This window comes from Hoplias malabaricus, chromosome 9 (assembly GCF_029633855.1).
Source record: "Hoplias malabaricus isolate fHopMal1 chromosome 9, fHopMal1.hap1, whole genome shotgun sequence".
Lineage (NCBI taxonomy): Eukaryota > Metazoa > Chordata > Actinopteri > Characiformes > Erythrinidae > Hoplias > Hoplias malabaricus.
Window position 1 is genome coordinate 36,096,877 of NC_089808.1, and position 27,852 is coordinate 36,124,728.

The 27,852-nt window shown below is 45.2% G+C and overlaps 2 protein-coding genes across 5 annotated transcripts in view; one reads left to right on the forward strand and one right to left on the reverse strand.

Annotated features, from left to right (window-relative positions):
- Positions 1–16,410, reverse strand: part of rgs20 (regulator of G protein signaling 20) — a 30,465-nt gene extending 14,055 nt beyond the window's left edge. Inside the window, exon 1 of one of the 2 annotated variants that reach the window (XM_066681304.1) lies at positions 16,213–16,410. In XM_066681304.1, coding sequence (XP_066537401.1) covers positions 16,213–16,410 — 198 coding nt within the window. Of the gene's footprint in view, positions 1–1,714; positions 1,778–16,212 lie in introns of those variants that run through there. The other variant, XM_066681305.1, reaches the window with a different exon arrangement.
- A 2,868-nt stretch (positions 16,411–19,278) lies between these two features.
- atp6v1h (ATPase H+ transporting V1 subunit H) overlaps positions 19,279–27,852 on the forward strand; it is a 60,145-nt gene continuing 51,571 nt past the window's right edge. For 2 of the 3 annotated variants that reach the window (XM_066681877.1, XM_066681879.1), the window contains exon 1: positions 27,495–27,560. The gene's annotated coding sequence lies outside the window, so the exon portion shown is untranslated. Of the gene's footprint in view, positions 19,322–20,634; positions 20,776–27,494; positions 27,561–27,852 lie in introns of those variants that run through there. The other variant, XM_066681878.1, reaches the window with a different exon arrangement.

Here is a 27,852-nt window from a genome sequence, read left to right on the forward strand (position 1 = left end):
ACATGGAAGCAACCTAAACGCAGAGGCCGACCACGCGACTCGAGCAACTAGTACCACAGAAAAATACACTGTCTGTGGTTTAGATGTGTTTTGCTTTGACAACACTGATACTTCCACCCATTATCACTTGCTAGCACCTAAACCCAGCATTGCAACATTTCACCAGCTTTGATGGATAAAAAAATCTAGAGACGACACTGCTTTTTTTTCCTGATGCCTCCGGTAAAACATTGAGTATCAACCAATTCAACGATTTGTCACACAGAGTTATCAGTGTCTTATTTCACCTGTTACACACTGATCACAGAACATGTTTCATTTGATAATATCAGTTATAAATATCAGGGTCCATTCCCATTCCACTGTTGGGAAATCCAACATGCAGAAAAAGGCTACAACAGTGTATCTGGGTGCAGTATTTGGGTATTTATAAGTGTTTATAATTGTGTGTATTATAAAAATGTACTGAGACCCTGTGTAGAGAACATGGTGACATTGGATTTGATTGATAACGGCCTGCAGTTGGTGAGCTGTTCTGCTCAAAACACAGTGGTGTACGATCCAGACGATGTTGGGATATTTGGGGAGGGGAGGAAGAGGAGGAGGATGAAGATGGTGTGTGTGTGTGTGTGTCAGGTTTCTGTAAGGTTAGGGTTAGGACCGTAGCACTAACGGAAAACAAGGGTATGACTCCAAAAAATGGCTGTCTGGCCCCACAATGCATGAAAACAAACGTGTGTGTGTATGTACTAGGAATAGCACTGTGGGGATTTGTCTGTTTAGACACTCACATTGTGGGGACCTCCAGCTAGTCCCCACAATGTGAATCATTACATTTTAAAGCTTGGGTTAAGGTTGGAGTTAGGGTTAAATTAACAGTACTTGTTGAATAGTTAATGGTAAGTCCCCCAAAATGAATGGAAGTCTGGGTAATGTCCCCACTATTCACAGCGTGTGTGTGTGTGTGTGTGAGTATGTATGAAGGGAGGGGGGGGCTCTAACTGCAGTGTGAGTGAGCTTTCCATCAACGACCCCAGCCATCCAAGCCCCATAAGAAGGACCGAGCCATGTTTAATGTGGACAAGCACGCAGCATTTGGCCTGTGAGGAGTGATGTACCGACGGGTTCGTCGGTGTGTCCGAGAGCACCTCAGACTGGCCTTGTGTTCGGCTGCAAAGCCGATTTTAGACGAAGTCCTATCGGGAATGCACGGACACTGGACCCTGCTGCATAAACAATCCATCCTCGGTCCTTCACTGAAAAATCACAGACCACACCAGGCACGAAAGAAAAGGGGGTCTATCTCTCCGAAGGAACAGGGAAAAGAGACTGCTGTGGGATGGAGGGATAGAGAGTGACAGTAAGAGAGAGGAGAGAAAGAGAGAGAGACAGGGGGAGAGAGGGAAAGAGAGATAACCCCCCTCTTCCCGTCCATCACGAAGCCCGAGTGAGCTTCTTTCCCCCCCAAAGCAGTCTCTCCTCTCAGTTCTTCGTAGCGTTCGAATTCCGCGTGCCACCTTAAATCGCCCCGCTGGCGCTGCACCATTTAAGGTGGACCGGGGAGATCGAATCGGAAGCCAAGCTGAGCCTCGTCCATCCTTCCCTCCATCCCAATCTCACACATGACACGCCGTTTTCCAGCGAACGACACCCTCGCCATCCATAAACTGGCCAGATTACAGAGAAAGGAGGAGAAAAACAGGACGCTACTTACAATGTCACCATGTATGCCCAGAGATAAGAGATAATTCTTCGCCTTGATTACATCCGCTGGCATAAGGATTTTTCTCCCTTTTCCTTTTACCCTTTTTTTAAGAGACCGGCTGTTTTGCGGCACTGCGCATGCGCCTCTCTCTCTCTCTCTCTCTCTCTCTCTCTCTCTCTCTCTCTCTCTCTCTCTCTCTCTCTCCCCTGTGGAGGGAGTAGAATCCTCCCAGATCACAGGCTGGACACCACCAACACTGACCCTTTTCTTCTTCCCTTTAGCAAACTGGGCTCTTACTGTGGTTATCCATATTTTCACTGACAGTCTTTTCTGTGGCCTCTATCCAACCATATGCAGCAATGACGTCTGCAGCTTCACAAATATGGTCTTACTGGAGCTAATAGCTCTGCTATATTCCCCATACAGGGTGCTCATGCCCCCTATCTGGGCACGCAGGAGGTCCTCTGTACTGAAGGGTGGCAAGGTCTTGGCGTAGGTGGACGGGGTGCTCTCCTCTGCCCAAGCCACCACCCACCACAGCACACCATCAATGACTCTGCCCCGCTTCACCTTCGCTGACCATGTCACAGTGGTCGACTGCAGTGTTGGTGGAGTTTGCTGTCCGATCTTTCTGGCTACAGGCCATTTCTAATGGACTTGGATATTTGGTTTAAAAGTTTAGGAGGAAAAAATAGTGCATATGATTATATAAAAAAGCAGATTGACAGTGATGGTCAGTTTAATCACTTCTATCAGTGCTATACATATATTAAAAAACATGTTATGAAGTGTCCAGACATACATCTTCTGTGATTGATATGAAGGCTGTCAGTGTGAATAACATCATTTGTGGCCCTGCTGTCAGACACGTGTGCTGGTTATACAATCTGAAAGGGTGAGAAAGCAGTGATGGTGGGAAATGATCACAGTTGCTCTCCACGCCTCATTCGGCTCCGGTGCTCTACTGCCACCTGCTGGTAATCTAACATAATGCAGATAGAAACCTGACACACTTCTGGGCCAAATGTCTGTGGACACCGTCTCATCCAACAGTTCCTTTCAAATAAAGGGTATTAGAGAGGGGGTTGTTTCTCTTGGTTTCTGTGTTTCAGGGAAGATTTTTAAAATGCTGTTGGAACATTTGTATTGTGATTTAATTACATTAAAATGAAAGAACTCTGAAGAGGCCAGGTCCTGATTTTGAATGCTTAGTTCTGAATCATAAATACCACTCTAGAGCATTCCATATATTCATGCAAATGACTCTCCACAAATCCAGATAATACAGTTCCAGAGTGCAGAGTGACTGGATCCCTGTGTGTCTTAGTCTCATGCACAGCCTTTCCAGAGCATCACATTCTAGCACAAGTGGTTTTTTTGCAGAGACTACACTGGTTGTGAATGCACAGCTGTCCACAGTGACTTCACTTTAAAGCAGCAGGAAATACACATATTAAAGGGTTTCCACAAGGTAATTGTGGTGTAAAAGAAGCCAGAACAAATCAGCACCACGGACAGCAACGCCAACTTACAACATCACAGACAGAAGTGTGTGTATATAGTATAGTTTAGAATAGTATAATACAGAATAATTCAGTGCAGTGAATTAAAGTATAAGACAATATAATACGGTATAGTGTTGCATGTTATAATATAGTATAGTAGAGTGCATTGCATTGTAATATAGTCCCCTACAGTATAGTGCACTGCAGTGTAAAATAGTACTGTATATTATAGTGAATAGTAGTATAAAATAGTATCATACAATATAGTGCATTTTAGTGTAATATATTACTGTACTTTCTAGCACATTACAGTGTATTATAGTACCATAGATTACAGTGCATTGCAGTGTAATATATTACTGCATCCTATAGTGTATTGTAGTGTAATATAGTACCGCACATCATAGTGCATTGTAGTATAATATAGTACCATATATTATAGTGCATTGTAGAGGAATATAGTACCATACATTATAGTGCATTGTAGTGTAATATAGTACTGTACATTATAGTGCATTGTAGTGTAATATAGTACTGTACATTATAGTGCATTGCAGTGTAATATAGTACTGTACATTATAGTGCATTGCAGTGTAATATAGTACCATGCATTATAGCGCATTACACTGTAATATAGTACTGTACATTATAGTGCATTGCAGTGTAATAATAGTACCATACATTATAGTGCATTGCACTGTAATATAGTACTGTACATTATAGTGCATTGCAGTGTAATATAGTACCATGCATTATAGCGCATTACACTGTAATATAGTACTGTACATTATAGTGCATTGCAGTGTAATAATAGTACCATACATTATAGTGCATTGCACTGTAATATAGTACTGTACATTATAGTGCATTGCAGTGTAATATAGTACCATACATTATAGTGCATTGTAGTGGAATATAGTACCATACATTATAGTGCATTGCACTGTAATATAGTACTGCAAAACATAGCACAATGCATTGTAATATAGTGTCATAAAATATAGTGCATTGCATTGTAATATATTACCTTACAGTATAGTGCATTGCAGTGTAATATAGTGCCGTATATTATAGTATGTAGCAGTGTAATATTGTACTGTATATTATAATGCATTGTAGTGTAATATAGTACCCGTACAATATAGTGCATTGCATTGTAATATAGTACCATCCAGTATAGTATATTGCAGTGTAATATAGTACTGTACAGTATAGTGCATTGTAATATAATATAGCACTGTACCATATAGTACCATACAGTATAGCGCATTGCATTTTAATATAGTACCATCCAGTATAGTATATTGCAGTGTAATATAACACTGTACCATATAGTACTATACAGTAGAGCACATTGCATTGCATTATAGTACCATACAGTATAGTATATTGCAGTGTAATATAACACTGTACCATATAGTACCATACAGTATAGCGCATTGCATTGCAATATAGTACCATACAGTATAGTATATTGCAGTGTAATATAGCACTGTACCATATAGTACCATACAGTATAGCGCATTGCATTGTAATATAGTACCATCCAGTAGAGTATATTGCAGTGTAATATAGCACTGCACCATATAGTACCATACAGTATAGCGCATTGCATTGTAATATAGTACCATCCAGTATAGTTTATTGCAGTGTAATATAGCACTGTACCATATAGTACCATACAATATAGCGCATTGCATTGTAATATAGTACCATCCAGTAGAGTATATTGCAGTGTAATACAGCACTGCACCATATAGTACCATACAGTATAGCGCATTGCATTGTAATATAGTACCATCCAGTAGAGTATATTGCAGTGTAATATAGTACTGTACCGTAAAGTGCAGTGCAGTGTAATATATTACAGTACATTATAATGTAATATAGTACTGTACAGTATAGTGTATTTCAGTGTAATACTGTATTCAGTATGGAACGGCATTATACCATTATATGGTACAGCAATGAATTATTAAGTACTTTACAATGTAATTTACAATGTACAATTGTAATGTATTTTAAGTATATTATTGTATAGTGTATCATACTGTATTATAGGCTTTGCAGTATATTATTGTATAGTAGTATTAATAGGGTAGAGTAAGGTTCAGTGCAGTACATTACAATATAAACTGTATTGTGTGTTAGTGTAATAGTATGCTGAAGTGCAGTACAGTACAATAATGTAGTATCACAATTAAAATTATGGTTCTACAACCTTTTGCATGATTAACAGATCACAATCTCAATAGAGGAACTGTTTTTGGTGTCATTTAGAACCTTTTTCCAAAAGGTGCTCTATAGAACCATATATAGCACGTTCTCCATCAGTCTGAAGGATGCTTCCACGATGAACCTTAATAGAACCATTTTCTTTAGAACCACAATTTTTAAGTGTATAGAGAATAGTGTATTAGAACTGTAATCACTTCATTGGCCACTGTGCTTGTGCACACAGAGGAAATTTGTTCTCTGCATTTAACCAATCCGTGCAGTGAAACACACATTTCCACACACACTAGTAAACACTAGGGGGCAGTGAGCACACATGCCCAGAGCAATGGGCAGCCCTAGCCATGGTGCCCGGGGAGCAGTTGGGTGTTACGTGCTTTGCTCAAGGGAACTTCAGTCTTGACCTGTTGGCTCTATCAAACTGGAAACCCTCTGGTTACAAGTCCATTTCCCTAACTACCAGGCCACGGCTGCCCCCACCAGGCCAAGACTGCCCCATTATTAAAATTATTATTATAAGTATTATAAATGCTTTAAAAGAACGTCTGCCTGCAACACTGCTGTACATTTTTAAAACTGTTGGTCCGGTGTTCATTCAATCATTCATTATCTGTAAGCGCTTATCCAATTCAGGGCCGCGTTGCGTCCAGACGCAAGGCGGGAATACACCCTGGATGGGGCGCCAGTCCTTCATAGGGCAACACACACACACACACACATTCACTCACACCTACGGATACTTTTAAGTCGCCAATCCACCTACCAACGTGTGTTTTTGGACTGTGGGAGGAAACAGGAGCACCCGGAGGAAACCCACGCAGACACAGGGAGAACACACCACACTCCTCACAGACAGACACCTGGAGGAAACCCACGCAGACACAGAGAGAACACACCACACTCCTCACAGACAGTCACCCGGAGGAAACCCATGCAGACACAGGGAGAACACACCACACTCCTCACAGACAGTCACCCAGAGGAAACCCACGCAGACACAGGGAGAACACACCAACTCCTCACAGACAGTCACCCGGAGCAGGAATCAAACCCACAACCTTCAGGCCCCTGGAGCTGTGTGACTGCGACACCTACCTGCTGCGCCACCATGCCACCCTTGGTCTTGTGTGTTGCTTTTAAATTAATTGTTAAAGGAGGGATCATTTTCTCCAAGGATTTTTCTCTGCATCGTGAAACAGCAGTTATACTGACACATAGAGGCCTGGAAAACTCAGAGATTCTGTACTAAGCTTATTTTACCACATGGATGCCAATATGTGCCGGAACCGCTCTGTGCACTCTTCATCTTAATGTTTATTATTAAACAGTCATTAGTATAGTTTTCAATTTTTTTGGTGGTAAAATGATTTACTGATCTTTTACATTTGGCTGAACACATTTGTTTAGCTTCAGAGCAAACTTCTCTTAAATGAAAGGTCTGACTCCCACTATTCTCTTAAAGTATCTTTAAGGTCAGCACAGACTCAGAGCTGTTCTTTCTGACCTTTGGAATAATTGCATCTTCAAACTTGTGACAGGGAACACGTCAGAGCACAAAAGCCTGCTCTGAGAGTTATGCCATTTCAGAATCGATTGCACTGTGAAAATTAATTAGACTTGTTTATGTTAGAGTTGGGAGTAGGGATTTACGCTGAAGAAGTAAACATTTGTGATTCCGGATATCCATCCTGTGTATTCTCTGGAAGCAGCTTGAAACATCTTTTTGTTTGTTTTTGTTACTGTGTGTAAGAGTGATTTATCTTTCATGATTTAGAAGGCAGCAATGAAACATGAATAACACCAAGTGTATTGTTTTCCTTTCAACTTTCACTCAAATAACTCTGCTACAGTCCGTCTGCAGTAACAACACCCTTTATCACTTCAGCATGAAGGAGCAGAGTAAGCTTCGGTAGACGATGGTCATTCAAGAATACATTCAAAAACAAACCGAAAGTAAAAGTATAGAAAATTGTTTATGTATTCATTCATTCATTATCTGTATGCGCTTATCCAGTTTAGGGTCACGTTGGGTCCGGAGCCTACCCAGAATCACTGGACGCAAGGTGGGAATACACCCTGGAGGGAGCGCCAGTCCTTCACATGGAAACACACACACACACACACTGAACTGTGGGTGTGAACCGGAGCAGACACAGGGAGAACACACCACACTCCTCACAGGCAGTCACCCGGAGGAAACCCACGCAGACACAGGGAGAACACAACACACTCCTCACAGACAGTCACCCGGAGGAAACACACGCAGACACAGGGAGAACACACCACACTCCTCACAGACAGTCACTCGGAGGAAACCCACGCAGACACAGGGAGAACACACCATACTCCTCAAAGACAGTCACCCGGAGGAAACCCACACAGACACAGGGAGAACACACCAACTCCTCACAGACAGTCACTCGGAGGAAACCCACGCAGACACAGGGAGAACACACCACACTCCTCACAGACAGTCACCTGGAGCGGGAATCAAATCCACAACCTCCAGGTCCCTGAAGCTGTGACAGAGACACTACCTGCTGCGCCACCGTGACACCCTGAAAATTGTTTAAAATATACAGTTATTTTTACTGTATGTCCATTAAATATCCCTAAGAAGAATTTTTCACATTACCCACATTCTATACATTAAATGAGCTGAGGATACATTGTCAGTTCTGGGCCAAAACCTTGTTGATTTACGCTTGCCTTTTGTTTTTAGATCATTTATAATGAAAGGATGAAGAGAGATGATCTAAAATCACTTTTCAAAAATTATTCTTACGTTCCCTTCCACTACATCGTTTAACTCCTGTAAAGTTTCTAATTTCTCGACATTAACTCCGCCAGGCTGTGAAGTTAAAATTCAAAAGGGTGTTTCCTGAGAGAATGTGTAGTTTGACCAGAAGGGTCAGAAGATCTTGGAGTCTACAGCCATCTGTTAAAAGGTCCACGTCCAGTGGGATTCACTAGAGCGCTTTCCTGTGTTCAAATGACTGCATTACTTTTAAACAATCAACTCTGAATAGTGATTAATACAGGAACGTCATTGACATTCAACCGTGTGTCTTCATTTGCTTTTTATTCGGCCCTTCGGGGGTTAAAGGAATCTCCATGTGGTTGTAGCAAAGAATATTTAATAGAAAAATGCAAAGGATCTGAGAGTGCACTCAGGAAGCTAATGAATGTTGTTATTAATGAATGACAATGACAGTCAGATCCGTTTCTTTTAGCGCTGTGTACTATTCTTCACAATTAAATAATACATTTTTATAATGGTCCTAAATAGTAGACCTTTACATAAAGGGCCTCCATAATGAGCCTCTGTAATGGGCCAAGATCATGGGATTTACACATAATAATTTGTTTTCAAATGGCCCTGTTTATAAAGTAATAAAGTCTCATCATTTAGGGCTTTTAAATACTATTTATCGCTCCTATAATTAAAAATCTATTAAATATACCATTATTATTTGGAGATAAATAATTAGTTTCATACTACAGCAGGATTAATGTAATAATGTAATAGTATTAAAATGTTTTTAACTGCTGTTTTGGAAAATGCTGCTTATTTCACACTCATTTTCCATTCTTTCCCCAAAAGCAAGTGGATGATCCCTTGTCCTTAGAAATATCCTGTTTAGCCATTGTATGTACACATGAGTGTGATGTGATTATACACTAGAAGATGTATCATGAATGAAATAGACACTAAATGCCATGGCCTAGCATTTCCACTTTAAAAGTGCAGCGTTACAAAGTCAGCCTCAAGTGGGCGGATTGAGGCAGTTAAGGTTACTGATGTCATAAATCAAAAGAACCAATCCCATCGTCTTGAAGGGTGGAGCATTCAAGCTGCAGGCGAGTGGTGGATTGGCAGGTGGAAATAGAATGACACTTTTAACCAAAGTAACTTACAAAAGAGACAAATTCTTTTGCACATCTGCGCACACTGAATGAAGGTGAAGGTGTAGAGTTATATATAATAGTCTTTTAAGGGGTTTTGAGGTACTTTTGTCTTTGAGGACAAACGTCTGGAAGAAGAAAACAGAAAGGTGTACACATGTGGGGCAAATAAAATACTTATGAGTTGATATTAATAGAAGGAGCTGGTGTGTTCTCCCTGTGTCTGCGTGGGTTTCCTCCAGGTGACTGTCTGTGAGGAGTGTGGTGTGTTCTCCCTGTGTCTGCGTGAGTTTCCTGTGGGTGACTGTCTGTAAGGAGTGTGGTGTGCTCTCCCTGTGTCTGCGTGGGTTTCCTCCGGGTGACTGTCTGTGAGGAGTGTGGTGTGTTCTCCCTGTGTCTGCGTGGGTTTCCTCTGGGTGACTGTCTGTGAGGAATGTGGTGTGTTCTCCCTGTGTCTGCGTGGGTTTCCTGTGGGTGACTGTCTGTGAGGAGTGTGGTGTGTTCTCCCTGTGTCTGCGTGGGTTTCCTGTGGGTGACTGTCTGTGAGGAGTGTGGTGTGCTCTCCCTGTGTCTGCGTGGGTTTCCTCCGGGTGACTGTCTGTGAGGAGTGTGGTGTGTTCTCCCTGTGTCTGCGTGGGTTTCCTCTGGGTGACTGTCTGTGAGGAATGTGGTGTGTTCTCCCTGTGTCTGCGTGGGTTTCCTGTGGGTGACTGTCTGTGAGGAGTGTGGTGTGTTCTCCCTGTGTCTGCGTGGGTTTCCTCCGGGTGACTGTCTGTGAGGAGTGTGGTGTGTTCTCCCTGTGTCTGTGTGGGTTTCCTCTGGGTGACTGTCTGTGAGGAATGTGGTGTGTTCTCCCTGTGTCTGCGTGGGTTTCCTGTGGGTGACTGTCTGTGAGGAGTGTGGTGTGCTCTCCCTGTGTCTGCGTGGGTTTCCTCCGGGTGACTGTCTGTGAGGAGTGTGGTGTGTTCTCCCTGTGTCTGCGTGGGTTTCCTCTGGGTGACTGTCTGTGAGGAATGTGGTGTGTTCTCCCTGTGTCTGCGTGGGTTTCCTGTGGGTGACTGTCTGTGAGGAGTGTGGTGTGCTCTCCCTGTGTCTGCGTGGGTTTCCTCCGGGTGACTGTCTGTGAGGAGTGTGGTGTGTTCTCCCTGTGTCTGCGTGGGTTTCCTCTGGGTGACTGTCTGTGAGGAATGTGGTGTGTTCTCCCTGTGTCTGCGTGGGTTTCCTGTGGGTGACTGTCTGTGAGGAGTGTGGTGTGTTCTCCCTGTGTCTGCGTGGGTTTCCTCCGGGTGACTGTCTGTGAGGAGTGTTGTGTGTTCTCCCTGTGTCTGCGTGGGTTTCCTGGTGACTGTCTGTAAGGAGTGTGTTGTGTTCTCCCTGTGTTCACGTGGGTTTCCTGCGAGTGCTCCGGTTTCCTCCCACAGTCCAAAAACACACATTGGTAGGTGGATTGGCAACTCAAAAGTGTCCGTAGGTGTGAGTGAATGTGATTGTGTGTGTGTGTTGCCCTGTGAAGGACTGGCGCCCCCTCCAGGGTGTATTCCTGCCTTGCACCCAATGTCTCCAGGTAGGCTCTGGACCCACCGTGACCCTGAACTGGATAATGGTTACAGAGAATGGATGGATGAATGATATTAAAAGAAAAAATATTTTCACCCTAAAACTACAGCACTACCGAAACTGCTCTATGTAACTAATGGAGTAGGGTAGGAAACCACCCATGTTCCCCCTCTCTCTGCCTTTCTGTCAGGACAGTGCTGTAAAAGTGAATTGCACTATGCAGCTGTAGGGGGAGCCCAGGAGCAAAAATATCAAATCTTACCTGTTGGTCCTTTAAACTGTTTGATTTTTTTATTGTTGTTTTTTCTTTGACTGAAACAAGAATAGCTTGGATGAATAGCTCTGGATTCAAGTAAAACTCAAAGAAATAATGGTAAGTGTGGTCTCTGATTGTTGCACAGTAATGCAATATACGTTTAATACCACCTTAAAAATCATACTCTGAGCAAGACGAGGAACCCCAGTGTTGACAGTTCACCACAGAAAACGACTTGTTTTACATTCACCAATGCAGTGAGGAAAGGCCAGTCTATTACAGTCTGTCCAGTGTCTCATTATCAGCCTCAGCAGGCCTCAGTTACTCCAAATGGAAATGAATCCAGTGCACGGCTAATGTAAGAGCGCTCGTAATGAGCTTGTTTGTGTGTGAAGCTATTTTCACCCACAGCAAACTGCTTTGAACATACACTCACTTGATTATGTAACCAGCTGAGTGGACTTAATCTCTTCCCTTATTCAGATGGCGGAGAGTCCTATAAATAGGATGATTTTGAAGAAACAAACATGGCCGCCTCCACAGGCAATAAATAACATGCAGTGGGATCCATGGGTGCACTTCCACTCTGGATTTCTTCGTTTTAAACATTTGATCAGGTGACACTGCACTGTGAGAGACGTGAGAGTGTGAAGAACCTTTTAAAGGTTTCAAAATCTACCACTTGATTTCAACGTTATTTACCGATTTAAAGATGTTCTTTCTGGAACCAAATGTGGTTCTTCTAAGTCATTGTTGAAAGAACTTTTTGAGTTGTCTTTTTTTAATGTGAAAGGTATCTGTACACTGTTGCTGTAGATGATACGTGAAGGGTTCTTTAGTAAAGACAAAGGTTCTGTTCCGATCGTTAGCTTGTTTGCTCCTGTGGTTAGCTGAAGTATATAGAGCTTCTATGTTTCTAGCTTTACACTAGACGATATGTCATGGCTCGGTCGAATTGATGGCCTTCAGGCACAAAAACATAGGGTCTGGGTCTGGAATTGATGCTGCAATATTAGCTCTAGATTGCAAACACCACATCAAATCATCCCAAAAGTATTAAATGAAGCTCCAGTGCCCTGTAGATCACAGTTCCACTGCTCCACAGCCAAGTGTTGCCTGCAGCTGTAAGGTCCTTAGATTTATACTGATTCACTGAGGAAACTATTTTGTCTGAAGTGCTATTTTGCACTTCTGGGGTCTTAACGAAATGTCGGTGGCATGCTTTAGTCAAAATAACACAAAGATCAAACACCACAGCCCTGTTCTCTCCTGTCCAAACAGCCCAGAATGACTCAGCGCCGCTTCCTTTAAATGAGAAAGAGCTGCTGTTCACCCTGAACAGCAGTGAGGAACGAACAGCAGAAGTCATCTGTTTATAAGTACTCTTATTTCTCTGCATTTATTCATTCATTCATTAATTGTCTGTAAGCGCTCATCCAGTCCAGGGTCGCGGTGGGTCCGGAGCCTAGCCAGAATCACTGAGCGCAAGGCGGGAACACAGTCCTTCGCAGGGCACAGAGCAATCTCTACATTCATTGTGTTTGTTTTGATTTGTTTAACCATTTCTTTACACTGTGATTGGAGAGACTCAGACAAGGAGGCGGGGCTAATTCTAAAGTCTCTGCACTCTGTGTAAAAAGCAGCACAATATCAGAATGGCTTATTTTATCCCATGTAGGCAGACGACAATAACTGGATGACTTTGTTTCACAGCTTGTGTGTTGGTAGGCTCCACATCCCCAAATTAATGTACACATAGACTGAACAGTACATCTCCTTTAAAATAGAGCTACTGCCAACACAACAGTTCCATGATATTAACTTACAGAGCAGCGTTAACTTCAACAATGAGAAAAAATATATCTGTTTACGACCTGTTTTTCACAACACAAATAACTACTAAAGGAAGATATGAAAGACTAATAACTGACCCGGTATTTCTGCTTTGGAAAAAAAATTGCAAGTAAGTAAAACAGGAAAGGCTCTGTCCGTGGGGACCTGGAGGTTGTGGGTTCGATTCCCGCTCCGGGTGACTGTCTGTGAGGAGTTGGTGTGTTCTCCCTGTGTCTGCGTGGGTTTCCTCCGGGTGACTGTCTGTGAGGAGTGTGGTGTGTTCTCCCTGTGTCTGCATGGGTTTCCTCTGGGTGACTGTCTGTGAGGAGTGTGGTGTGTTCTCCCTGTGTCTGCGTGGGTTTCCTCCGGGTGACTGTCTGTGAGGAGTGTGGTGTGTTCTCCCTGTGTCTGCGTGGGTTTCCTCCGGGTGACTGTCTGTGAGGAGTGTGGTGTGTTCTCCCTGTGTCTGCGTGGGTTTCCTCCGGGTGACTGTCTGTGAGGAGTGTGGTGTGTTCTCCCTGTGTCTGCGTGGGTTTCCTCCGGGTGCCTGTCTGTGAGGAGTGTGGTGTGTTCTCCCTGTGTCCGCGTGGGTTTTCTCCGGGTGACTGTCTGTGAGGAGTGTGGTGTGTTCTCCTTGTGTCTGCGTGGGTTTCTTCCGGGTGACTGTCTGTGAGGAGTGTGGTGTGTTCTCCCTGTGTCTGCGTGGGTTTCCTCCGGGTGCCTGTCTGTGAGGAGTGTGGTGTGTTCTCCCTGTGTCCGCGTGGGTTTCCTCCGGGTGACTGTCTGTGAGGAGTGTGGTGTGTTCTCCCTGTGTCTGCGTGGGTTTCCTCCAGGTGCCTGTCTGTGAGGAGTGTGGTGTGTTCTCCCTGTGTCCGCGTGGGTTTTCTCCGGGTGACTGTCTGTGAGGAGTGTGGTGTGTTCTCCTTGTGTCTGTGTGGGTTTCTTCCGGGTGACTGTCTGTGAGGAGTGTGGTGTGTTCTCCCTGTGTCTGCGTGGGTTTCCTGTGGGTGCCTGTCTGTGAGGAGTGTGGTGTGTTCTCCCTGTGTCCGCGTGGGTTTCCTCCGGGTGACTGTCTGTGAAGAGTGTGGTGTGTTCTCCCTGTGTCTGCGTGGGTTTCCTCCGGGTGCCTGTCTGTGAGGAGTGTGGTGTGTTCTCCCTGTGTCCGCGTGGGTTTTCTCCGGGTGACTGTCTGTGAGGAGTGTGGTGTGTTCTCCTTGTGTCTGTGTGGGTTTTCTCCGGGTGACTGTCTGTGAGGAGTGTGGTGTGTTCTCCCTGTGTCTGTGTGGGTTTCCTCCAGGTGACTGTGTGTGAGGAGTGTTGTGTGTTCTCCCTGTGTCTGCGTGGGTTTCCTGTGGGTGACTGTCTGTGAGGAGTGTGGTGTGTTTTCCCTGTGTCTGTGTGGGTTTCCTCCAGGTGATTGTCTGTGAGGAGTGTGGTGTGTTCTCCCTGTGTCTGCGTGGGTTTCCTCTGGGTGACTGTCTGTGAGGAGTGTGGTGTGTTCTCCTTGTGTCTGTGTGGGTTTCTTCCGGGTGACTGTCTGTGAGGAGTGTGGTGTGTTCTCCCTGTGTCTGCGTGGGTTTCCTCCGGGTGCCTGTCTGTGAGGAGTGTGGTGTGTTCTCCCTGTGTCTGCGTGGGTTTCCTCCGGGTGACTGTCTGTGAGGAGTGTGGTGTGTTCTCCCTGTGTCTGCGTGGGTTTCCTCTGGGTGCCTGTCTGTGAGGAGTGTGGTGTGTTCTCCCTGTGTCCGCGTGGGTTTTCTCCGGGTGACTGTCTGTGAGGAGTGTGGTGTGTTCTCCTTGTGTCTGTGTGGGTTTTCTCCGGGTGACTGTCTGTGAGGAGTGTGGTGTGTTCTCCCTGTGTCTGTGTGGGTTTCCTCCAGGTGACTGTGTGTGAGGAGTGTTGTGTGTTCTCCCTGTGTCTGCGTGGGTTTCCTGTGGGTGACTGTCTGTGAGGAGTGTGGTGTGTTTTCCCTGTGTCTGTGTGGGTTTCCTCCAGGTGATTGTCTGTGAGGAGTGTGGTGTGTTCTCCCTGTGTCTGCGTGGGTTTCCTCTGGGTGACTGTCTGTGAGGAGTGTGGTGTGTTCTCCTTGTGTCTGCGTGGGTTTCTTCCGGGTGACTGTCTGTGAGGAGTGTGGTGTGTTCTCCTTGTGTCTGTGTGGGTTTCTTCCGGGTGACTGTCTGTGAGGAGTGTGGTGTGTTCTCCCTGTGTCTGCGTGGGTTTCCTCCAGGTGCTCCTGTTTCCTCCCACAGTCCAAAAACGTTTTTAGGTGGACTGGCGGCTCATAGGTGTGAGTGTGTGTCACACTGTGAAGGACTTGCACCCACTCCAGGGTGTATTCCCGCCTTGCGGCCAGTGGTTCCGGGTAGGTTCCGGACGCACCGTGACCCTGAACTGGATAAATGGTTACAGGCAACGAATGAATGAATTTTAAGTGTTAACATGTTCTAAATGGAACAAAACTTTTGCAGTTGTTAATAACATTTTGTAATAAATAAAACCTTGAAAAATACACGACTACAGGCTAATGTTTTTTTTAATGGACTTAAATATTTGTAATTTTTGACTAAATCTAAACAACAACTAACAATAATTAAATGACTAAAATGAGACTAAAATACACATTTTAGTCAACAGACTAAGGTTAATGTGGGGAGAGGGAGGGGTTTCCTACCCTCTCAGACAAAGTGAGGCCTGTGGTGCTCTGCTGGACTCCAGACCACGGAAGAAGCATCTTTAATTTTGAAGATGATGGAACAGATTGGACGTTACATCATGTAACAATATTCCTGTCTTTAAAGGACAACTTAATTTCCACTGCTCTACAGCCCAGTGCCGGAGGGGTTTATACTTCTGTAGCCCATGTCTGGCATTGTGCATGGTGACCTTCAGCTTAACAGGGTCCCATTTCATTTCATTTCATTCCATTCCATGCTTTTCTATGGAGATTAGATGAGCTGTGCACACACAATTGGATGCACCCTAAAGGATCTGAATTCACTAATTACAAAGGTCTGCAAACATTGAAACACAGAGACATTGAGGTACTCTGAGCTAGATGAGATGGGTGGGGTTGAAACATGATTTTATACTTAATATGACCATGAACTTGCAGGTTGACAACCACATTTCTACATTTCTGCTTAAATGAACCAATCACTCGAGGCTATGAGCTCTAGTACCTTGCTATTATTAATTCCCCAAGTCTGTGAGCTCTTACCTGGAAGGATATAGTGTCCACTGGTCCATCTCCCTGCTCAATTTCACTTTCATACCTTCCTGGCACTAAGTAACCCTCGCCGTGCCGACAGGCAAAGAGCAGCCTCTGCAGCCGCCCACACATACAGAAGAGCGTGTGGTCAATACACCGCACTGAAGAAGATACTTCCCACTGGATCGGGGTCCTGTTGGAAGGCATTCTTCATTTAGCATCTCTCCATGCTGTCAGTGAAACAGAAAGGTAGGGATGTGTCCATCCGCTGTAGCTTCCACATCACTGTATGTCCTTCAGAAGGAAAAACAATGGGACATCTGCATCTCTGGTGAGCATAATACATCCAGAGTGGAGAGGGCAAAGGGGGATTATGGTCACTCTCCAATTAAGCCCTGTCCCACTGTGGTTTAGTGCTTCTCAGAAGCTTAGGGCAGATTAAGACAGGATGTGGGTGTGGGTTTGTGTGCTTGTGTTAGTGTGTCATTCAAACAAGGCTTCACTTCCTCTGACTACAGGTGTGTACAGTACAGTTGGAGTACATGGATTTTTACAAAAATGTGCGCAGGCGTTTGTGATTGAGAAGTTATATACAGGTGTGTGGCAGATGCAGCGGAGACCGATCCCAACAACTACGTAGATATTGGTGCTATGCTGAAAGATGTAAATTACTTTAACATAGGGACCAATATTTTAAATAAAGTGGTATTTTTAAAAAGTAATTTCTAGCAAGGTTTCATCCAGAAGGTCTTTGGATGGATTTGGGGTTACAGTCTCATTAGTGAACACTGAAAGCACTGTACGCAAAACAGCTCTAGACCTTTCCCACTCTTTCCCACTCTTCTTTTCGATTGCCTTAATGAAGTATGATGGAAAATCTTCTTCAGAGTCTCTAATTTTCTCTCCAACAAATTACATTCATTCATTGTCTGTAACCCTTATCCAGTTCAGTGTCATGGTGGGTCCGGAGCCTAAGCGGAATCACTGGGCACAAGATGGGAACAAACCCTGGAGGGGGCGCCTTCACAGGGCAACACACATTCACTCACACATTCACTCACACACTCAGCTATAAACACTATTGAGTCACCAATCCACCTACCAAAATGTGTTTTTGGACTGTGGGAGGAAACTGGAGCACCCGGAGGAAACCCACACAGACACAGAGAGAACACACCACACTCCTCACAGACAGTCACCCGGAGGAAACCCACGCAGACACAGAGAGAACACACCACACTCCTCACAGACAGTCACCCGGAGGAAACCCACACAGACACAGAGAGAACACACCACACTCCTCACAGACAGTCACCCGGAGGAAACCCACGCAGACACAGAGAGAACACACCACACTCCTCACAGACAGTCACCTGGAGGAAACCCATGCAGACACAGGGAGGACACACCACACTCCTCACAGACAGTCACCCGGAGGAAACCCACGCAGACACAGAGAGAACACACCACACTCCTCACAGACAGTCACCTGGAGGAAACCCACGCAGACACAGGGAGGACACACCACACTCCTCACAGACAGTCACCCGGAGGAAACCCACGCAGACACAGGGAGGACACACCACACTCCTCACAGACAGTCACCCGGAGGAAACCCACGCAGACACAGAGAGAACACACCACACTCCTCACAGACAGTCACCTGGAGGAAACCCACGCAGACACAGGGAGGACACACCACACTCCTCACAGACAGTCACCCGGAGGAAACCCACGCAGACACAGAGAGAACACACCACACTCCTCACAGACAGTCACCCGGAGGAAACCCACGCAGACACAGGGAGGACACACCACACTCCTCACAGACAGTCACCCGGAGAAAACCCACACGGACACGGGGAGAACACACCAACTACCTGCTAAATGAAAGATTTATTGTTGTTATTTATTGGCGGCACGGTGGCGCAGCAGGTAGTGTTGCAGTCTCACAGCTCCAGGGGCATGGAGGTTGTGGGTTCGATTCCCGCTCCGGGTGACTGTCTGTGTGGAGTGTTGTGTGTTCTCCCTGTGTCCGCGTGGGTTTCCTCTGGGTGTTCTGGTTTCCTCCCACAGTCCAAAAACACACGTTGGTAGGTGGATTGGCGACTCAAAAGTGTCCGTGTGTGTGTCTGGCACCCCCTCCAGGGTGTATTCCTGCCTTGCGCCCACTGCGATCCTGAACTGGATAAGCACTTACGGATCATGAATGAATGAATGAATGTTATTTATTGTAGAATGTAGTGTTGTTATTTATGTGCTAAGATGACTCATGTGTGAAATAAACAATCGGCACCATAAATGAGCATTTCTTTTTTTAAAATGCTGTCTTCCAAAAACATACATTAATTAATTAATTCATTCATTTTCTGGAACAGCTTCATCCTGTTCAGGGTCACGGTGCGTTCAAAGCTTACCTGGAATTACAAGGTATAAGCCAGGAACACTTAATGGATGTGGCACCAGTCCATCACAGGGCAACAGACAGTCTCAAACGGGCAGTTTCAGACAGTCAGGGTCTATTACATCATAAACCTAAGGAGCCAATCCCATCAAACATATAGGGAAACAGAGTGGGTGGAGATAGTGGCCCTTATTGCATTTTCATAATAAGATCTGTGTGGACTGAATGAAAGGCAAGGTGCAAATATACATCTAAGCCACATTTAAAACATTAGGGGATTTTTACATTTGGAAATAACCTCTCCATTTTTAATTTTCATTAACAGACATGAGTATTTATTGATCTCTTAAACTTTAATCTGGTGGATTTCACCAGATATAGGCGCTCCTGAATTCATTTTGGGGGGTACATACAAAATGGCTTCATACTCCCTACATAGTGCACTTCATGGGTCATAAAACGGTGGCTTCTGCTGTTGAATGTCGCACTAATATTTTTGCTAGTACATTGTGCAGCGTGAGTCTGGGTGAAAACGGCGTTGTATTGGATGATTAAGGCAGAATTCGTCAATCTATGTTCTAAATAGTGCCCTAGGTAGGGAATACAGAGCCAATTTGGATACACCCTCAATCTATGCGGCTTGGAGGAGTCACATGACCGCGGTCCCGTGACGTGCTGTTACCCCGTGACGACGCTCGAGCGGAGGCTTTGCAGGTACGTCCGTTAAAAACGGGACCCTGGGTTCTTAACGTTTCTCTCTGTGTGTCAGTGATATTTCATGATTTTTCTGACATTGTGAATGTTTAATTTAGCGCTGTGAGAGCTGAACAGAGACACGGCTGTATAAACACACTCATAATAATATAACACCAGCGACTAGGCTTTTTAGCTCATTCTTGTTGACAGTGTTCTGTGTTTTTGACTTCAGACATTTCTATCTAATACATGTTTAACGTCTGTGTCGTCGTTATTTAAACGTATAAGTTATTCAAACTGGGATTGACTCTAAAATACCCCAAATACGCGCTTACTTTGAATGATAAATGAATGAATGTCGGCTAGCACGGTGCTGCTAGTCCTTATTTTTTGCTTAGTAAACAAGCTATCACTAGCAATGAAGGGGATGAAGCAGCTTGTGGACCGTTTGTGGACACCTGCTCATCCAATTCCTATCAAAATCAAGGGTTATAATAGGTGTTGGCCTCCTAAATACCTCCACTCTTCTGAAAAGGCTCTAGTGTTTGAATTTAAAGGAAACGCTATAGGGCTTTACCCCTCTACCCCACTCTTGACATTGGATATAGCTCCTATTTATTTTCCTTTCATTCTTTTCTGTGGAGATAACAGTGTAGACACGAGCTGTGTGTTATTCACTCAAGGTATACATTCCTACTGTGTGGCAATACTGAATTTTGGGTGTTTTATGATATGGATAACTTCAATATTGTGTGACAGACGCAAGCTTATAGATTTCTACATTTCCAGTCTTTTGAAATATCCCTCTGTAAGCAGCTGACAAGGAGAATCCACCAAAGATGGGTCATTACAAACCACTTTGTGTCCATGTTTGTGAGAGGATTGTTGAACTGTCCACAAGACAAAGCTGTATTGCTAAATAAGTAGGTCTTTCACTGCCTACAGTACACCATTTTGAGAAAAGATTGAGAAAATCTGTAGAAATCGCGGTCTGAGAAGGTCAAGGCTGTACACCACTTTTGATTGTGAGTGAACTTGGAACCCTCAGACAGCACAGACAGCTCAGTGTCTCTGTTACACAAGGAGAAAACGTATATCAGTTCTCTGGGCTGGAGCCAGTCTCAGATTGTAGGAAACACTGTGGAAACGTGCTGTGGTCAGATGAGTCTGATGAGGGAGGCAGTGAGTCCAGAGCGCACTCAGAATGGACGGTGCACTTACGTCATCGCAACAAAATTATTTAAGAAATCATAAAGTTGTTTAGTGGTAACATTGGGAAAAAAAACCCAAAACAAAACAAACAGTATTTCTTCTGTTTTTTTCTCTTGTAGTTTTTTAAGTTGAGAATTAAACTACAATTACTTCAAGATGGACATCAGAGGAGCAGTGGACGCTGCGGTCCCAACGAATATCATCGCAGCCAAGGCCGCTGAGGTCCGAGCTAACAAGGTCAACTGGCAGTCCTACCTGCAGTGAGTATTACAGAGAAATGAGAACAAAACCATAGAAAGATAATAGGAACTATTTTGTCGATTTTTATCTCTTTGTTTTATGGATAAATATAAAGCAGGGTGGCACAGCAGTTAGTGTCGCTGTCCCACAGCTCCAGGGTCTTCGAGTTATGGGTTTGAGCCCCGATCCGGGTGCTGCGGTTTACTCCCACGGTCCAAAAGCACACGCTGGTAGGAGGACTCAACGGTGTCCTTAAGTGTGAATGCGTGAGTGTTCTTGTAGGCTCTTTCTTGACCCTAAAACAGTTAAGCGTTTACAGACAATGAATACACAAAACAATACTCATACTCAGATATAGCAGTGTTTCCTATGTCTGTTTACTGAGACTAAATTCTTTCCTAATACTTCCCTATGATTCCTCTCTAAACGAGGAACTAAGAAAGTTCTGTCTGTATAACTGCAAAAATCCATCCTTGCGTCAAGATCTTGTGATTCTTTTTCTCTGTGTGTGTCTGTGTGTGTGTCTGTGTCTGTGTGTGTGTGTGTGTGTGTGTGTGTCTGTGTGTGTGTGTCTGTGTGTGTGTGTGTCTGTGTGTGTGTGTGTGTGTGTGTCTGTGTGTGTCTGTGTGTGTGTGTCTGTGTGTGTGTGTGTGTGTATCTGTGTGTGTGTGTGTTTCTGTGGCAGTTTTTTTTTTCCTCCTTCTCTTCTCTATAAAAATACTTTACAATATTTATGATATTACACTTTTGAAATGACAAGAAGTAATGACATGTTAATAAAACATTTTAATGGTATTAGATAATGATTTAATATTTATAGAATTTCTTGTTATGAAAACAACTAGCTATTTGTAAGGATTTTTCTTGAAATTGATTAAAGCTCAAGGACATTCTCAGTGTTACACAATAATCTAAATTACTCTGCCATCATTTTCAGCCTTTTTTTGTAGTTTGAACATTTTTAGTCTCTAACAGCAGAGTGAAAGCTAAAGAATGTTAGTGTCATGTTGGGACATTTTATACATATACATACTGTGAGGAGTGTGGTGTGTTCTCTCTGTGTCTGCGTGGGTTTCCTCCGGGTGACTGTCTGTGAGGAGTGTGGTGTGTTCTCCCTGTGTCTGCGTGGGTTTCCTCCGGCTGACTGTCTGTGAGGAGTGTGGTGTGTTCTCCCTGTGTCTGCGTGGGTTTCCTCCAGGTGACTGTCTGTGAGGGGTGTGGTGTGTTCTCCCTGTATCTGCGTGGGTTTCCTCCGGGTGACTGTCTGTGAGGAGTGTGGTGTGTTCTCCCTGTGTCTGCGTGGGTTTCCTCCAGGTGACTGTCTGTGAGGAGTGTGGTGTGTTCTCCCCGTGTCTGCGTGGGTTTCTTCCGGGTGACTGTCTGTGAGGAGTGTGGTGTGTTCTCCCTGTGTCTGCGTGGGTTTCCTCTGGGTGACTGTCTGTGAGGGGTGTGGTGTGTTCTCCCTGTATCTGCGTGGGTTTCCTCCGGGTGACTGTCTGTGAGGGGTGTGGTGTGTTCTCCCTGTATCTGCGTGGGTTTCCTCCGGGTGACTGTCTGTGAGGAGTGTGGTGTGTTCTCCCTGTGTCTGCGTGGGTTTCCTCCAGGTGACTGTCTGTGAGGGGTGTGGTGTGTTCTCCCTGTGTCTGCGTGGGTTTCCTCCGGGTGACTGTCTGTGAGGAGTGTGGTGTGTTCTCCCTGTGTCTGCGTGGGTTTCCTCCGGGTGACTGTCTGTGAGGAGTGTGGTGTGTTCTCCCTGTGTCTGCGTGGGTTTCCTCCGGCTGACTGTCTGTGAGGAGTGTGGTGTGTTCTCCCTGTGTCTGCGTGGGTTTCCTCCAGGTGACTGTCTGTGAGGGGTGTGGTGTGTTCTCCCTGTATCTGCGTGGGTTTCCTCCGGGTGACTGTCTGTGAGGAGTGTGGTGTGTTCTCCCTGTGTCTGCGTGGGTTTCCTCTGGGTGACTGTCTGTGAGGAGTGTGGTGTGTTCTCCTTGTGTCTGTGTGGGTTTCTTCCGGGTGACTGTCTGTGAGGAGTGTGGTGTGTTCTCCCTGTGTCTGCGTGGGTTTCCTCCGGGTGCCTGTCTGTGAGGAGTGTGGTGTGTTCTCCCTGTGTCTGCGTGGGTTTCCTCCGGGTGACTGTCTGTGAGGAGTGTGGTGTGTTCTCCCTGTGTCTGCGTGGGTTTCCTCTGGGTGCCTGTCTGTGAGGAGTGTGGTGTGTTCTCCCTGTGTCCGCGTGGGTTTTCTCCGGGTGACTGTCTGTGAGGAGTGTGGTGTGTTCTCCTTGTGTCTGTGTGGGTTTTCTCCGGGTGACTGTCTGTGAGGAGTGTGGTGTGTTCTCCCTGTGTCTGTGTGGGTTTCCTCCAGGTGACTGTGTGTGAGGAGTGTTGTGTGTTCTCCCTGTGTCTGCGTGGGTTTCCTGTGGGTGACTGTCTGTGAGGAGTGTGGTGTGTTTTCCCTGTGTCTGTGTGGGTTTCCTCCAGGTGATTGTCTGTGAGGAGTGTGGTGTGTTCTCCCTGTGTCTGCGTGGGTTTCCTCTGGGTGACTGTCTGTGAGGAGTGTGGTGTGTTCTCCTTGTGTCTGCGTGGGTTTCTTCCGGGTGACTGTCTGTGAGGAGTGTGGTGTGTTCTCCTTGTGTCTGTGTGGGTTTCTTCCGGGTGACTGTCTGTGAGGAGTGTGGTGTGTTCTCCCTGTGTCTGCGTGGGTTTCCTCCAGGTGCTCCTGTTTCCTCCCACAGTCCAAAAACGTTTTTAGGTGGACTGGCGGCTCATAGGTGTGAGTGTGTGTCACACTGTGAAGGACTTGCACCCACTCCAGGGTGTATTCCCGCCTTGCGGCCAGTGGTTCCGGGTAGGTTCCGGACGCACCGTGACCCTGAACTGGATAAATGGTTACAGGCAACGAATGAATGAATTTTAAGTGTTAACATGTTCTAAATGGAACAAAACTTTTGCAGTTGTTAATAACATTTTGTAATAAATAAAACCTTGAAAAATACACGACTACAGGCTAATGTTTTTTTTAATGGACTTAAATATTTGTAATTTTTGACTAAATCTAAACAACAACTAACAATAATTAAATGACTAAAATGAGACTAAAATACACATTTTAGTCAACAGACTAAGGTTAATGTGGGGAGAGGGAGGGGTTTCCTACCCTCTCAGACAAAGTGAGGCCTGTGGTGCTCTGCTGGACTCCAGACCACGGAAGAAGCATCTTTAATTTTGAAGATGATGGAACAGATTGGACGTTACATCATGTAACAATATTCCTGTCTTTAAAGGACAACTTAATTTCCACTGCTCTACAGCCCAGTGCCGGAGGGGTTTATACTTCTGTAGCCCATGTCTGGCATTGTGCATGGTGACCTTCAGCTTAACAGGGTCCCATTTCATTTCATTTCATTCCATTCCATGCTTTTCTATGGAGATTAGATGAGCTGTGCACACACAATTGGATGCACCCTAAAGGATCTGAATTCACTAATTACAAAGGTCTGCAAACATTGAAACACAGAGACATTGAGGTACTCTGAGCTAGATGAGATGGGTGGGGTTGAAACATGATTTTATACTTAATATGACCATGAACTTGCAGGTTGACAACCACATTTCTACATTTCTGCTTAAATGAACCAATCACTCGAGGCTATGAGCTCTAGTACCTTGCTATTATTAATTCCCCAAGTCTGTGAGCTCTTACCTGGAAGGATATAGTGTCCACTGGTCCATCTCCCTGCTCAATTTCACTTTCATACCTTCCTGGCACTAAGTAACCCTCGCCGTGCCGACAGGCAAAGAGCAGCCTCTGCAGCCGCCCACACATACAGAAGAGCGTGTGGTCAATACACCGCACTGAAGAAGATACTTCCCACTGGATCGGGGTCCTGTTGGAAGGCATTCTTCATTTAGCATCTCTCCATGCTGTCAGTGAAACAGAAAGGTAGGGATGTGTCCATCCGCTGTAGCTTCCACATCACTGTATGTCCTTCAGAAGGAAAAACAATGGGACATCTGCATCTCTGGTGAGCATAATACATCCAGAGTGGAGAGGGCAAAGGGGGATTATGGTCACTCTCCAATTAAGCCCTGTCCCACTGTGGTTTAGTGCTTCTCAGAAGCTTAGGGCAGATTAAGACAGGATGTGGGTGTGGGTTTGTGTGCTTGTGTTAGTGTGTCATTCAAACAAGGCTTCACTTCCTCTGACTACAGGTGTGTACAGTACAGTTGGAGTACATGGATTTTTACAAAAATGTGCGCAGGCGTTTGTGATTGAGAAGTTATATACAGGTGTGTGGCAGATGCAGCGGAGACCGATCCCAACAACTACGTAGATATTGGTGCTATGCTGAAAGATGTAAATTACTTTAACATAGGGACCAATATTTTAAATAAAGTGGTATTTTTAAAAAGTAATTTCTAGCAAGGTTTCATCCAGAAGGTCTTTGGATGGATTTGGGGTTACAGTCTCATTAGTGAACACTGAAAGCACTGTACGCAAAACAGCTCTAGACCTTTCCCACTCTTTCCCACTCTTCTTTTCGATTGCCTTAATGAAGTATGATGGAAAATCTTCTTCAGAGTCTCTAATTTTCTCTCCAACAAATTACATTCATTCATTGTCTGTAACCCTTATCCAGTTCAGTGTCATGGTGGGTCCGGAGCCTAAGCGGAATCACTGGGCACAAGATGGGAACAAACCCTGGAGGGGGCGCCTTCACAGGGCAACACACATTCACTCACACATTCACTCACACACTCAGCTATAAACACTATTGAGTCACCAATCCACCTACCAAAATGTGTTTTTGGACTGTGGGAGGAAACTGGAGCACCCGGAGGAAACCCACACAGACACAGAGAGAACACACCACACTCCTCACAGACAGTCACCCGGAGGAAACCCACGCAGACACAGAGAGAACACACCACACTCCTCACAGACAGTCACCCGGAGGAAACCCACACAGACACAGAGAGAACACACCACACTCCTCACAGACAGTCACCCGGAGGAAACCCACGCAGACACAGAGAGAACACACCACACTCCTCACAGACAGTCACCTGGAGGAAACCCATGCAGACACAGGGAGGACACACCACACTCCTCACAGACAGTCACCCGGAGGAAACCCACGCAGACACAGAGAGAACACACCACACTCCTCACAGACAGTCACCTGGAGGAAACCCACGCAGACACAGGGAGGACACACCACACTCCTCACAGACAGTCACCCGGAGGAAACCCACGCAGACACAGGGAGGACACACCACACTCCTCACAGACAGTCACCCGGAGGAAACCCACGCAGACACAGAGAGAACACACCACACTCCTCACAGACAGTCACCTGGAGGAAACCCACGCAGACACAGGGAGGACACACCACACTCCTCACAGACAGTCACCCGGAGGAAACCCACGCAGACACAGAGAGAACACACCACACTCCTCACAGACAGTCACCCGGAGGAAACCCACGCAGACACAGGGAGGACACACCACACTCCTCACAGACAGTCACCCGGAGAAAACCCACACGGACACGGGGAGAACACACCAACTACCTGCTAAATGAAAGATTTATTGTTGTTATTTATTGGCGGCACGGTGGCGCAGCAGGTAGTGTTGCAGTCTCACAGCTCCAGGGGCATGGAGGTTGTGGGTTCGATTCCCGCTCCGGGTGACTGTCTGTGTGGAGTGTTGTGTGTTCTCCCTGTGTCCGCGTGGGTTTCCTCTGGGTGTTCTGGTTTCCTCCCACAGTCCAAAAACACACGTTGGTAGGTGGATTGGCGACTCAAAAGTGTCCGTGTGTGTGTCTGGCACCCCCTCCAGGGTGTATTCCTGCCTTGCGCCCACTGCGATCCTGAACTGGATAAGCACTTACGGATCATGAATGAATGAATGAATGTTATTTATTGTAGAATGTAGTGTTGTTATTTATGTGCTAAGATGACTCATGTGTGAAATAAACAATCGGCACCATAAATGAGCATTTCTTTTTTTAAAATGCTGTCTTCCAAAAACATACATTAATTAATTAATTCATTCATTTTCTGGAACAGCTTCATCCTGTTCAGGGTCACGGTGCGTTCAAAGCTTACCTGGAATTACAAGGTATAAGCCAGGAACACTTAATGGATGTGGCACCAGTCCATCACAGGGCAACAGACAGTCTCAAACGGGCAGTTTCAGACAGTCAGGGTCTATTACATCATAAACCTAAGGAGCCAATCCCATCAAACATATAGGGAAACAGAGTGGGTGGAGATAGTGGCCCTTATTGCATTTTCATAATAAGATCTGTGTGGACTGAATGAAAGGCAAGGTGCAAATATACATCTAAGCCACATTTAAAACATTAGGGGATTTTTACATTTGGAAATAACCTCTCCATTTTTAATTTTCATTAACAGACATGAGTATTTATTGATCTCTTAAACTTTAATCTGGTGGATTTCACCAGATATAGGCGCTCCTGAATTCATTTTGGGGGGTACATACAAAATGGCTTCATACTCCCTACATAGTGCACTTCATGGGTCATAAAACGGTGGCTTCTGCTGTTGAATGTCGCACTAATATTTTTGCTAGTACATTGTGCAGCGTGAGTCTGGGTGAAAACGGCGTTGTATTGGATGATTAAGACAGAATTCGTCAATCTATGTTCTAAATAGTGCCCTAGGTAGGGAATATAGAGCCAATTTGGATACACCCTCAATCTATGCGGCTTGGAGGAGTCACATGACCGCGGTCCCGTGACGTGCTGTTACCCCGTGACGACGCTCGAGCGGAGGCTTTGCAGGTACGTCCGTTAAAAACGGGACCCTGGGTTCTTAACGTTTCTCTCTGTGTGTCAGTGATATTTCATGATTTTTCTGACATTGTGAATGTTTAATTTAGCGCTGTGAGAGCTGAACAGAGACACGGCTGTATAAACACACTCATAATAATATAACACCAGCGACTAGGCTTTTTAGCTCATTCTTGTTGACAGTGTTCTGTGTTTTTGACTTCAGACATTTCTATCTAATACATGTTTAACGTCTGTGTCGTCGTTATTTAAACGTATAAGTTATTCAAACTGGGATTGACTC